This window comes from Balaenoptera acutorostrata, chromosome 7, assembly GCF_949987535.1.
Source record: "Balaenoptera acutorostrata chromosome 7, mBalAcu1.1, whole genome shotgun sequence".
In the NCBI taxonomy this organism is placed as follows: Eukaryota; Metazoa; Chordata; class Mammalia; order Artiodactyla; family Balaenopteridae; genus Balaenoptera; species Balaenoptera acutorostrata.
In genome coordinates, this window is record NC_080070.1 from 59,573,150 (window position 1) to 59,587,554 (window position 14,405).

At 38.8% G+C, this 14,405-nt stretch overlaps 1 protein-coding gene across 1 annotated transcript in view; it reads left to right on the forward strand.

Moving 5' to 3' along the window:
- Positions 1–2,493: 2,493 nt before the first annotated feature.
- COL1A2 (collagen type I alpha 2 chain) overlaps positions 2,494–14,405 on the forward strand; it is a 35,319-nt gene continuing 23,407 nt past the window's right edge. Inside the window, exons 1-12 of the mRNA XM_007195756.3 lie at positions 2,494–2,712; positions 5,242–5,252; positions 5,853–5,867; positions 6,511–6,546; positions 7,675–7,767; positions 9,083–9,136; positions 11,935–11,979; positions 12,068–12,121; positions 12,213–12,266; positions 12,583–12,636; positions 13,057–13,110; positions 13,651–13,704. Coding sequence (XP_007195818.2) covers positions 2,643–2,712; positions 5,242–5,252; positions 5,853–5,867; positions 6,511–6,546; positions 7,675–7,767; positions 9,083–9,136; positions 11,935–11,979; positions 12,068–12,121; positions 12,213–12,266; positions 12,583–12,636; positions 13,057–13,110; positions 13,651–13,704 — 594 coding nt within the window. The 5' untranslated portion in view covers positions 2,494–2,642. The remainder of the gene's footprint in view (positions 2,713–5,241; positions 5,253–5,852; positions 5,868–6,510; positions 6,547–7,674; positions 7,768–9,082; positions 9,137–11,934; positions 11,980–12,067; positions 12,122–12,212; positions 12,267–12,582; positions 12,637–13,056; positions 13,111–13,650; positions 13,705–14,405) is intronic.

A 14,405-nucleotide genomic window follows, 5' to 3' on the forward strand; every position in this document is an offset into this window, starting at 1 on the left:
ATCATCACAGCCATTGCCAAGACACTCAGTTTAAGCTTTGAGTCAGTCCTCTTCCCAGCCCCACCCCTATCCACTCACAAAGCTTCTCGCTTTGTTTGGAGGCACAAAATATTTAACAGAGACCTAAATGTAAGCATTAAAGAACTCCTCCAATAACACAAACACTTAATTAACTACCCTCCCCAATAAGTGATGAGTAAGAGAAAGAGAAGGGCAAAATAATGTGTAAAAACTGCTGGAACAAAAATTTGTCTCCCGCTTAAAAAAGAAAAACTCCCCTTCAGTTTTTTCCATTTTCATTGTTTCCTCTAGATCCAGGGCCTCCCACCAAATGCTCAAGACTGCCTGCTTCAAACCCTGCCACATCAGCAGGGAGGGAGCCCGGCAGCGTTTGGTATTTGCATCAGTTTCCAGGAATGCTTTTCCAGTTACCAGTTTACTCTGCAGAGATACGTTTCCTTTAGTTTATAAATGTGTGCTTGAATTTCTCGAATTCTCAAAACCTTGCTGAGCATTTTGTTATGCTAAAAAGGAAATTATAATCACATTTCCAAAAAATGTACTACAATTTCAAAAAGTCTTCTCAAGTTATCTCCCAAGTCAGTGCTCTTAATTAGACTAAAAGAAGAGGTTTTTGGGGTTTTTTTTAATAGTTTTTGGTTGTTCTCTTTTATTTCCATTAACTTTGTTGTTTGTTTGTTTATAAGCTTAGAGGAAGCAACCAGTTTAAGAATATTCAATCCCTTTGGTTTATAGCAGCTGCTGATAGAGTTAGGCAGAAATTCTTCCTTAAAGTACGGCGGGGGGTGGGGCGGGGGGGAGGAGGAGCGGAGAGATGGGGGAAAGAAAGGAAAAAAGATTAGCAAGGAACTACAGCTCACTCATTTGTTTGGTGGAGACAGAACTGACCTAAAGATGCCCCTTTTGCGCTGACTTCTGGGAGAGAATGGCTGCCTCACTGGGGGTGCTGAGCAAGCAGAGGCACAGCCCGGACCAATGGCCTTTCCTCTGGACCTGGAATGCCATCTCAGAAGGGTTGGGGAAAGGGCCGTCCACTGAAGCTGACTGCACTCAGTATTCTAGATTCTCAAGAGTTCTGGCCTCTCATTTCCAATGCCTCAGGGTCCTCTCCTCTCCCTGGTGGGGAGCAGAGGGTGGGAAGGGTCCTCAAGGGGAGAAGGAGCTCTCTCCCTAACGTGGGTGTTGGGGAGAGAGCTAACACCCACGTTGGTGGGAGCTCCGCTTGAGGTGTTACCAGAGAAGACAGCCTGTATCCCAAACTCAAATTAGAAGTCCCTCTAGATGGCCTAGGCGTTTTCTCCAAGGTCTGGAGATTAGCTGGGAGGTGCTTGGGCGTTTCCCGTAAGTGTGGGGTCGGTGAATGGGCAGAGAGGACAAAAGGGATGGCGGGCGGCGCCTCACTGGGGGCTTATCTGAGTCTAGGCTCAGGCTGTAGCTGGTAAATCCAGACAAGGAGTCTGTGGAGAAGAGGAGGGGGAGACTGGAAACCCGAGGGGGAGGGGGTGGACTTTTCCACCGCAACCTCAGAAAGAGACTGCGAAGTAAGAAAGGAGTCCGTGTTGGTCAGTTGCAGTCACTTCGCAGGGCCAGATGATCCCCAAAGCCTCGGTTTAGAATCAGCCTCAACAGAGGGAAGCGAGGAGGTCGTATGATTTCTCCCGTGGCTCGGTCTAGTCTGGTGTGCGCAAAGCACGTCCTCCCTGGTGCTGGATGCCACGCTGACCCTAGCCCGCTTCCTTCCCCACCCTCCCAACGGTGGGCGTCCTCGGACTCCAAGTAAACCCTCCACCGACTGAACCCCCCTCTCACCCTTTCCCGGAGCCAGAAGAGAGAAAGCGCGTTACTGCTGAAAAAGTGGGCACACAGACGCCCCAGAGAGGGAGAAAAGCTGGGCGGGGGTGGGGGCGGGGTGGAGGGGGCGGAGGGAGGGCGGCCTCGGGCTGCGCCACGCAGTCGGATCCTGCTCGCTGGTCCCCTGCCCCCTCCGCGCCCGCCGGCCCTCCACCCTGCCGGTGGCCCGCGGGGCACCAGGTACGCAGAGCTGGACAGCTCCTGCTTTGATCTCTGGGCTCCAGTCCCTTCTACAGCTGCCCGGCTGCCCGGAGATCTGTGAACTCTGCCCACGTCGGTGTCAGCAGAGCTCTCCGACGTGTACAGAAGTGTTTCCAAACTTGGAAAGGGCGGGGGAGGGCCGGGGGAGATGGGGAGGGCGGAGGTATGCAGACAGCGAGTCAGAGTTTCCCCTTGAAAGCCTCAAAAGTGTCCACGTCCTCAAAAAGGATGGAACCAATTTAAGAAGCCAGCCCCGTGGCCACGTCCCTCCCCCCTCCGCTCCCTCCTCTGCGCCCCCGCAGTCTCCTCCCAGCTGTGGCTGCCCGGGCCCCCAGCCCCAGCCCTCCCATTGGTGGAAGCGCTTTTGGAAGCACCCTCGGGCCAGAGAAACTTTGGCCGTATAAATAGGGCAGATCTGGGCTTTATTATTTTAGCACCAAGGCGGCAGGAGGTTTCGGCGAAGTTGGAGGTACTCGCCACGACTGTATGCCTGCGCCCGCCAGGTGATACCTCCGCCGGTGACCCAGGGGCTCTGCGACACAAGGAGTCTGCATGTCTAGGTGGTAGACATGCTCAGCTTTGTGGATACGCGGACTCTGTTGCTGCTTGCAGTAACTTCGTGCCTAGCAACATGCCAATGTAAGTGCCTTCAGCTTGTTTCGGGCAGTCGGGGAAAGAGGTTAGATGGGTGGGCACCTGGTCTGAAAAGGAAAACCTAACAAAGTTCTAGGTACAGCTTGGAGGGAAGGCTCTCTGGCATGTGGAGAAATGCTGGCATTTATGAGAAACATGGAAAATACTTTAGAAATGAAAACAAAAAAGGCTCGACTCTCGCCAAAAGTTAGGGAACTTTTCTCTCAACTCAGAGTGAACCTGTTAACTTGATCTGGATCCTGCAGTTAGTGAAGCTCAAAGGGAGCAGAAATCCTTTTCCTTAAAGATGAGATATTAACTGACATGATGAAGGAAGGCAAAGGCCTCCGCCTAAAAGGCCCCAAAACTGCACTGATGCCCACCTTGTGAAACTTGAGGCCTGGTTTAGAAAGCCCTTAATTTAGTAATAAAAAAACTCACCCCCTAAAGGCTTTTCTCTTCTGGGTGTTTTAAGACTGGTCCGGATGATGATGATGATGATGATGATGGCCATCAGGCGCCCTCTGGAGGGAGGACAATGAGAGCACAGGGGTCCAGGGCTTAAGGTTAATGGAATCCCCATTTAAAGACTCCACAGGTTTATACAGAGAATGATCTGCATTTCTCATTGAAGCCAATCCCAATAGCTAGTCAGTGTATCCTGGGGAGAAAAATGGATACATTCTGAAAAGTAAAATTAGCTTCTCATTTCATTACCTGGTCATGGAAATGGTAACATTATTTAGCTAAAATCTGCCCTGCCTTTTGTTGAGCCAGAGTTAGCTCTTTAATATGTTCCCAAAGACAGGCATTCTGAACATAGCAAGTTGGGAAATATCAACACTGATCTGAGATTCAGGAGACCCGGTTTTTCCCATGACTCTGCCAATAATTTATCATGTGACCTTGGGCAAGTCAAACCGAGCCTTTTCTAAAATGCAGGATAGAAATTGGATGGACTCCAAGGCTGCTTTCCAGCTGTAGGTTTTATGACCAGATTTCCATGTCAAGATAGAATGAAGAAAATCAGTCCGGTTTTGCCTTGAAAATGGCTGACTAATTACCAAAGATACTGACTTGATGGGGTAAGAGGGGGATCTGGCCACACCCAACACTCTAAAAGTTTGCTCCACCCACATGCCACGGTGTCTACCACTGCATCATTACTGATGCATTTGTGTGTGTATGTGTGTTTTCTCCCTTCATCCACTTTTAGTATACACGCTGTGAATGCTAAGGAATAGTTGCATTGAACAAATTCACATTACCAAGTTCATTTTTTTTTATGAGATCTGAGAGTGGCAGGGGGAAAGAGTTGTCTCCTAGAGAAAAGATGAAATTAGACCTAGGGAAGTTTGGAGGTACAAAGGGCAATTCACCTTCTGATCAACATCCAACTACAGTCTGAATAAAAGTTACCAAACACACATTCTTCAAAGTGGCTCAGTCTGAATAATTAAAAGGCAAATTTCCAAAATCATAAGAACTTCCGTTAATCAAGTCCAGGCATAATTATTCTTCCTACTGATGAACACAATGAAGTAAACATATCATTTTCCTAATTTAAAAGTAATTCTCATAAATTGCCCTTAAATGTCAGTGCTGGATGTGGTCCACCCTCCTGAACTGTGACTGTTGCAGCAGCTGTTCCCACTCCAAATGACACACTTCTTGGCCACCTAATTAAAGCAATTTTTAGGGGTGATTCATTTGGTTGCCAGCTTGGCCTTATATCCTGTGTTAACCTATAATTTTTATACCGTAGGAGAGGAATTCAGTCTTTAAGGACTTATAGCAATTATGGCAAAGGGGGAGGATATTCCTTTAGTGTATTTTTCCCATTATTTTTCTAGATCTTTAATCCACAGTTTTTCCATTTATACAGAGCAGTTCTTCCTCGGGGACAAAAGTGATACACATTGGTAAAATGACCTTACCTAACTTAAGTGAACCTATTTAAAGCAAAATTTCAGATGTCCAAATAAATCCATTTTCATGGTGACTTATTTGCAAATTAGACCTTTTGAAAAAGGACATTAAGAATGGTACAAACTCTGTAACGTTAATGTTTTAGAAAAAAACTTTAGGTAACGTACTTTCCCAAATTTCCCCCTTTTAAAATTTTTAAGTATCAAAAATTGTCTAAACTAATACAAATTATTTCCTCATCAATATACTGGTTTTGCTCATATTCAGTGATTCACCTGTGCAATATAGCATCTTAATTACTAAACATTAGAAGTATCCTTTAGACACATTAATATTTCACAGCATTTATAAAGTAGTAAATAATTAACAGTTTAATTCAAAATATATTTACATATTAATATTGAAAACAAAGCATCCTGCTGATCCCTGCCATAATTTTGACATGCATAATTTCTAAGTCATTAGAATATTCTTAATAAAAAATACAATTTGTCTTTTAATTAGGTAAGTCAATTTTATAGACTAATATACCCATTTGTTAATCACTGCTAGTGATCAATGAAATAATACTAATAATTATTTCTTTCTTTCCCCTTTCCTCTATAGCTTTACAAGAGGTGAGTAAAATTATTTTTAGAATTTGTTATTTTAGACTTTGATTGCCTTGGCCACAGTAATGTCTTCTCTGGGGAAGGAAAAGGAGGCTGTATTGATATTGACCAACCCGAATTTCCAAAATAATCATCAGGAGTTATGGTAGTCAAACCTTTCTGGCTGCCTTAGAAAGTACCCACCCCAATTTCCGAAATGGGCGGGGCTACTGAATAAGACCACCCTAAAACGAACACCCATAAGAAAAGAGAGTAAATTATCCAGTGGAAGTTTGGGTTTTAGCATCAGCTGCTACGAACTAGAAGACTTCACCAAGCTAGAGAATTTTATCACTCCCTTGGAATCATCTGCAAGATTATTATGAACAAATTCTTAGTTCATGAATTGAATTTGAGGCATAATTACAGATAAGTATATATCTGGCTTCTATACATATTTTATTTTATTTATTGGTAAAATTTTAAATTGTGCTTTGAAATATTAAGATAATAGTAATGCATAATATGTATAATCTGTAGGTATGTTTGTACACTACATGGAAATGGGAGCCATTTTAAAATTTATATAATCTTCCTCATAATAATCCTTTACTTATTCTTTTCTAGGCAACTGCAAAAAAGGTAAGAATCCAATACTTCTCCATAGTACCTGAAATGATCAGAGATAACTTACAATTTAACTAAATTTATGGTACACTACAGAAGGAAAATACTTTGTCAAGATTTTGCCCACATGAATATGCATTAGCTAAACCATAAAATAAAATAGCTTTGATGTGTAAGATAAAGCTTTATTATCTTCCAGAGTCATCTCTAATTATACTTATATTATACAACTGGTGATTGACATACTAAAGGAAAAGAAAAGACTTGTTTTTGTTCTGGAGATGGAATGAATATTATGTTAATTATAGGTGATAAACAAAAGTTTATTTTAAAGGGCTTTGACTATATAAATATGCTGTTATCGATGTTACAAAATGATAATTTTATCCACAGAAATCATCTTTCTAAAAATAGTGGTCATAATATTGGCCTAATGCTGGAGACTATAGCCTCCAATCTCCCAGTTTAAAAAAATTACATGTAATTATAATAAAAACAAAATACTTTTGTCTATTGTATTGTGCCATTTTTATAGCTACTATCTAATAACATTATGGTTAGATCAGCCTTACCGACTAATTATTATCAAGAATGTTTTGCTCATTCACTGGAAATTACCTAGACATTTATTATTGTGCTGTTTCTACCTTCCTCGTAGGGCCCAACTGGAGATAGAGGACCACGTGGAGAAAGGGTGTGTAATTTTTGAACTATTAAAGGGCTTTGGCCCATATTTTAATAACTACATATCAGAAACTACAGGAGACTGACAATTTATAAGGATATTATGTATCCAGATAATTGCCTACCTTTTAAGCAAATAATGCCTTACAGAGAGTGAATAAGCATTATTATATATAATCAGTATTCTTTTTAGGTCAAGATTATCCTTTAAGAAAGTAGAACTATTACAGACAGCCATATTCTTTGCATGGTCTATCTTTCTTTGTTTTTAGTTGACCTGTCCAACACATACATAATGGAAATATATCTACCTACCACCACATGGCCCTTCTCTTTTTAACATGTTTTGTTTGCTTTTCAAGTAAGATCTCTTATTTAGGCTGGGAGTAATAGTTAAACAGCAGCCAACAACATGTTTCTGTCTAAATTAATAAATGTACAAGTTAGGCTTGCATTTTATTCATCGTATTCTTAGATCTCCTTGCTATGCTTATGTGGTATGTATAACCACATGGTTTCATTATATGACACTTTCATCAATATATAAATACCTATACCTTGTATCCATCGAGAAGTGCAGACTTAAATGTATTCCACTCAAGCAATCTATTAGAGGTAGGGTTATGTCAGTAAATTACTTTAACAACATAAATAGTGTTAATGGTAGGAAATCTGCAGGATTTTCTACCCTGTGATAAAATAACTATTAATTATTATATCAATTAATCTGCTTTTCACACATAACATACCAAAACAATTAAGTTCATCAGTCAGAAACTGACAATCAATATACACAGTATATCACTGTGTACTGTTAACCATATGAATTTATAGCTATAAATTTTAGCTATAATTTTTATCTTCATTTGAATACTGGAGCTCCATTATGAATTAATATCCAATGGCTGACATAGTCCTCTTCCAGAAGGAACTATCGTGTCTTGTGTCTTCTTCAGACACCAGCTACTAAACCTCCTTCTAAAATAGACCCATGTCAACAGTGGCAAATATGGCATTTTAAATTTCCACACCACTTGTACATTCTGACCAACTGATCTTACCACATGTAATCTGAGGTCTCCTTTAGGTTTCTGCGGAGTCTGTCTAACCCTGACTTAATTCTCTTTTTACATAACAGGGTCCGCCAGGCCCACCAGGCAGAGACGGTGATGATGGTATCCCAGGCCCTCCTGGTCCACCTGGTCCTCCTGGTCCCCCTGGTCTTGGTGGGGTAAGGTGTCTTAAGTATCGTTAACTTTTAGCTAACTTCAGTTTCTTACACCTGTATTGGAAGAAGATTCATTGTGGAATTTATTTTTAGTAGTTTTAAGGGAGAGTCTGCTATTTGGATATTAGTATAGTATTTTATTTCATTTCTTTGGTTTCTTCATTCAAGGTTCTGCTTTGCCCGATCTCTTTGTGAGCCCTTGTCAATTACAGGACAGGTCTTTGTGTTCGCTGAAGGTAGCTGCAGCCCTCGTGGCCATTATTTAATTTGGGAATTTAATATCTTTTATCAGTAGGGCACAAATAAGAGGTGTTGCATTATTAAAAAGTTTGATTAGATTGAATTATAAATGAAATCCCTGATCTTAAGCAATTTCACAAACATCCTACTCTTTTTATTCTCCTTGGCTTGAAGTCTACTGAACCAACATTCAAAGCAGTTTTTGGTTTAATTTGCTTGAAACTAATTTGAGAAAAGTACATTTCTCTTTTTCATTAATATCTTCTTTTAGCTTTATGCTTTAACAATGGTATGAGCGCCAAATGGCCTCACTGCAGGAAGGAAAACATATTTGCTTAATTGGTTAGCACTATGAATCAGAAGCCTGATTCTAATACCCAACTGTACACCAGTAAAATAAGACCTTTCTCCCCCAAAGATCTTATTATGATTGCTTATCTACTGAGTGCATTAAAAAGCACCTTTCTTAATAGGTCTACCACTGTAAGAGAGATCAGTAACAGTAAAGCTATTACTGTGAACTATTTTTTAAAAGTTTAATCTTCCAAGGGGCATTTTAATTTAATTTTCCTCTAAACTTTAAAACTCTTTATATCCTTTTTGAAACTACAGCAAGAAAAAGGTCTCTTAGTCATTTTGTGTAGTCATGGAGGAGCAGGGCAACAGGTAGAAATATAAAGTTGTTCTCTTGGTTTCTGCTTAATTTATCAGGGGCCCTCACTGACTTTTAAAGTTTAGAAAGCTGTCTTCCTCAGTGTACAGGTAGTGAGTGGGGATTTGAGTGAGAGGGATAACAGGGCAGGAAAAGGTTCAAAAATAAGGTAGGGAAGCTCCCTATTTCAAACTAGGTGTGGACTAAATTTTAAACTTGTACCTCTCCTGAATTTTTAGGAATTTAGCTCAGTATGGAAGTTTAAACTAATAATTATGTCAGAAATACTGCTTCCTTTTAAACAACAACAGAAAAATCTTTAGACGTAGAATGAGAAAATGAACTACATGGCCAACAGTTATTTTTATATATATATTTATATATATATATATATATATATATATTTTTTTTTCCCCCCCCATCTAGAACTTTGCTGCTCAGTATGATGGAAAAGGAGTCGGACTTGGCCCTGGACCAATGGTATGCTTATCTCTTTTTATCTAGCCAAAAAATTACTGAATAGAGAATTTACTTTATGTTAAATTTCATATTGCCATTTATTTAGCTACCTAGTTTAATACTCAATACTCAGATCAGATAAAAGCAGCAGCTCTCTTTGTATTCAAATCTATAAAAATCTAAGCCTAGGTTAGGGGGTTCGATTTTTTCTACAAACATGCCTCCTTAGGATAGATCAGATATTTATATCCAAGAAATAATCTCTGGACGTAGTAATCATAATTTAGGTAAACCAACTTAATTCAGAAAAGTAATCACCCTGATTAATTTTTTTATGCCCTTTAACATTGCCTAGAATTTGAAGCAACCCACAGAGGTGCAGAACTATTAAGTTCTATGAACTTGCTGGAAAGGATCAGCAAGTTCTAGTGTAGCCCGTTCATTTTCTAGGTAGAGAGTTTAAGCCCTTTCCCAAGGTCATATATGTGGTTAATGACAGAATGCCAGGCAAGATGTCTGATAGTCAACATCATGGCTCATGTATCCAGTACTTGAATAAAACATTACTTTATTTAACAAGTATTTACCAAGTTGGTCTTCGATAAGACCCAAACTATATTATGCATTTGGGATATAGCAGTGAATATGACAGATTCCCACCCTCCCTCAAGGAATTAACAACATAGGAAATGTTTCTTTTTATCCATCTTGATAAAAAATTCTTTTTTAAAGTCTAATTATAAATCAGTATAGGAGAGAATATGACTATGATGATGATGGTCTATCTTTAACAAGTAAACCTTCTAACAAGCATTAGTGAGATATGTTAGGGGAAAAAAAAACTGATATGAGCATGCAAAATATATACTAGTATGTAAAAAATAGAGGGGAAAATTGCTGAAAATAAAAATGTTAAGTTGATTAAACACTGCAGTTTAGTACATACCCACACATAATTTAGTGATTTTTAATTAATTGTTTGCAAACAAAGGTATTTATCTGCCCAAGTTAAGATAGTCTTTAAAATATAAATTTTACCTGGACAATGCATTCAGTGCTCTGTCTTCAAAAGACGTTCTGCTGGAGCTAATGGTCCGCAATAAGCTAATACACTGTAAGGGCAAGACAATATTTTCTGTAAATTAAAACTCTCACTTGAGAAGTAATATGCCGTTAATTGATGATTTCCAATTTCCTGATTTTGCATGGTAATTTAAAACATTCATATCTGAAATGAAGAAGTAGAGATTTTCTTTTGGCTTTGTTTATATTGGATATTTGAAATTAGCCATTTCAGCTAATGCTGGACATTAGTCAGTTTTAAAGCAGTACCTATATCTCAAGAAGAAGCTAAAAAGAAAAAAAAGTAAAGCATTAATTAAAAAAAAAAAAAAAGCCTACATAAGCCTGGAAAATTAATATGGATTTCAGATTCCCCTGACTTTGGAACATCTCTCTGGGGGGCATAAAGCAGAGTGTTTTACTTTTAAAATATACTTTAAGCTTGCACATTCACACACATTCACAGACATATGTAATCAACAGATATGTTTCACAAATAGGAGAGATAGGCAGCAATAAAGCATTAAAATAAATTTCCATGTTGGAAAATCAATAACTATAAAACCCCACAGGGTTCTTCTCTGAATTAATGAATAATCATCGTCCATCTCACAGCCTCCACAAAATAAACTACCTTTTATGTAAATGAAATTGTTGCACATACATGGAAAAATGAATAAATATAATTAAAAATTCATGGTGTCAAGGAAAATTATTTTTAATGTACACCTAAAAATATTATTTTGATTGAAAAGTGACAGTTTCTTTTAACTCTGAAGCAATTTCTAAAACCAAATAAATAACTCATAATTAAGATGATGAGCTTTTTAATAAAATCCATATTATTTCACTCTAGGCATTAATACAGTGGGGCAGACTTGACTGCAGAGTCCCCATGCTTGATGTGTCATGAACAAACTACCTGAGACTTGTCTGTGCAATATATTCAGCATTAGAGGAATGGCCCCTACAGAAGAGTTTGCACAGGCCTTGCAAAGGGGAGTCACAATGTGTATTTAGCTCCCAAACTAGTAACACTCTGTTTTACTCTGTGTGCTACAGAATGAAGAACAAAGGCGAAAACAATCTGCTGTCATTTGGGCCATATTTTCAATAATAGTAGCATATAATAGATTCTTCCAGTAGGATGTTTCAAGAATATTTTATTTTTCCTTCACCCCTTACTATATCCACTTTTGTTTGACATTTTCATCAGTCACCAATAGCCCTTAAAGGAGCTATAAGGTTATAACAAACCTCCCTCTAATCATTAAGAAAGACTTTTGATCCTTTTCAATTTATGCCCCTTGTGGCAATAAAAATATCAATTTCTTAGCTGAGTATGATATGAGGAGATGACATACGATAAGGAAATCCAAATGGAAATGCTTCGTCAGCTGCATGAACGGCAGTTGTATATTCTGTACTGTGCAAAGACTGAGTCACTTCATTGCATTAGAGCAATCTCAATATGCCCAATTGTGCACAACTTTAAGGAACCTGTGGCCACCTCATCTAACTGAGTTCTGATTTGGATTAGGAGGGGCAAAGGTGAAAGCAAAGGCAGAGACACAGTGGAGGAAACTTGGGTCCTTAAATGCTTCCTTGGGAGGAACAAAAACTGTGAAATGAGACCAGGACAATTCTGTTCATTTGTCCATCACAAAACGTCTGTGGCACTACTAAGCTAGTCCTGTCTAACCCAACCCTAGGCCATGACGACTTGTCAGTGCTAACTATATCTGTCCTCTTTACAGGGTTTGATGGGACCTAGAGGCCCTCCTGGTGCATCTGGAGCCCCTGTAAGTACCGAAAGCTTGTAATCTCTCTTATGTAAAAAGACAGAGAATTAAATAAAGGCTTGGAATGTGACATACTGTTTTTTCTTAGGGCCCTCAAGGTTTCCAAGGACTTCCTGGTGAGCCTGGTGAGCCTGGTCAAACTGTGAGTACTTTTCCCCCTTTGTGATAAATATTTTTTTCAAGAAGTTTCTTAATATAGCATTAACAAAACAATGGGTCTCCCATTTTCCTAGGGTCCTGCAGGTTCTCGTGGTCCACCTGGCCCTCCTGGCAAGGCTGGTGAGGATGTAAGTATTTACTCTTAAGCATTTCCAAATGCCATTTAAATACTCCTGCCTCAACAGAATTTCTAGATTCAAATTAAGTATTCTGCCAAAAGCTGAATATGCCTGACATAATTTCCCCCATATGGATAATAACATTTTAATGAAATAATGATTAATTTTCTTGTATTTAAGGAGATATAATTGTTAATTAAATATATATTTGGATCCACATTTTTATATGATGCCTTTTTTCCCTGTTGTAAAAACCAAGATGCCCCGACTTTCATCTGACAGTTTACCAAGAGAGGGTTTACCCTATGATGCTTTCATGTTTTAGGGTCACCCTGGAAAACCTGGACGACCTGGTGAGAGAGGAGTTGTTGGGCCACAGGTGAGATTTTTTTACAACAGTATATAGTCCAAACATCAGAGGTATCTCTTATATAAGATAGTTGCTAAAACTAGAATCAGACTAAGCGGCAACATAGATGTCATACTTATAACACTCACTGAAGGCATCTGACAAATAAAGGAGCCTAGTTAAGAATGCATACAAGTTTTATTAACGCAAATAATGTAATATTGATGATGGTGAGCATCCTTTAAACAACTAAATTGTGTGTTCTACAAGTACCATAGTATTAGTTACTCAAATTAGAGCAACTTATTTGCTGCTCTGTGCTTACACATATACTAGTCTTTGATTCCAAGCTTGGACTTTGATGAGAAGAAACACTTTGGAGGGAAGAAATCATCGTCTTTTTATTTAGGACAAAAACGTCATTCGTCATCTTCTGTGTTTCTTTTTAAGGGTGCTCGTGGTTTCCCTGGAACTCCTGGACTCCCTGGCTTCAAGGGCATTAGGGTGAGCACATTCTTTACCCACAGAAGAGAAAATGTTGCTTACTTTTAGTAAAAACCTCAACTATATTTAAACTCCTGGATGACACATATTTGCTTCCAAATTCCTGGAGTTTGCCAGAGTGGAGAGAGAGTTAAAGGGTAAGGTGGCTGGAAAGTAAAGTGGGGTGTAGTTTTTTGTTTTTTTTTTTTTTTAGTCTGTTCATAACTTCCAAGAAAGGAGGATCCCTACAGGGAAAATGGTATAAAATGGGTATAACTTAAGAGGTATTTAAAACCCTCTGAAGATCATAAAATTATTAATGATGGAAAGTACATGAGAGAGCATCTAGTTCTTTATCCTTCCCTTTCAAGTGTAGGGAGGTTTAGTGACTTACCTAGGGCAACAGAGGGAGTTTGTTGGGAGCTGGGGCAATGGGACTCCATTCTACGGAAGCAGTCACAAGATTCATGCAGGAGATATTAACTGCAAAGATACAAGATGTTTGAGTTGACCAAACACTGCAATGGAATAGCATTTTAATAATAAGGATTTGCCTTTCAGGGTCACAACGGTCTGGACGGATTGAAGGGACAGCCTGGTACTCCAGGTGTGAAGGTGAATACTAAATCAGAAGCACTGTTTTTAAGACAATTGATTGTAATTTCCCATCGCCATCAGAAAGTATATTTTTACTGAAGGCTAATCATATTCTGAAGCATATCTTATTTCCTCTTCAATACTTTAAATCCCTCAGTGGTGAGGACTATGGGATTCTGTAACAAAAGGCCAATTATTAATAATATTTATTTAATTCAATATCTATTAAGCAATTGAGATTAAAAAAATGTCAATAGTTTCTTCCTCCATTTCCTTTCCTCCTATAATTTTAGTCGATCTCTGCAGCCAAAATAAAAGTAAATAAACATATAATCAGATATTAGAACACTATGTTATTTTAAATAGTAAATTCTCCTTTGCCATGCACTAATTAGATGGGTACATTCATGTCACAATATACTTTTCAACCTCTTTCCTGTGATTTATCTGTGCACACTCAAAAAAATTTTAATTAGGTAATTAAAGTCTCAGAAGTGTGTTATCTCTTGGCTGGGCTCTTCTCTGACAGCGTTTTCAACTATAAAATGTTCTCTCTCCTATTAAGGAGATAATGTGATATTAAAGTGAATACCAACGTAATCACAAATTAATGAGTAAGGAATACTAGTGGGACCAGAAATGAACATGAATATGGAGAATCCGTTCTAACTTTCCAGCTGCCACACCAATGGATAAGGTCAAACTCATTCTCCCTGGAG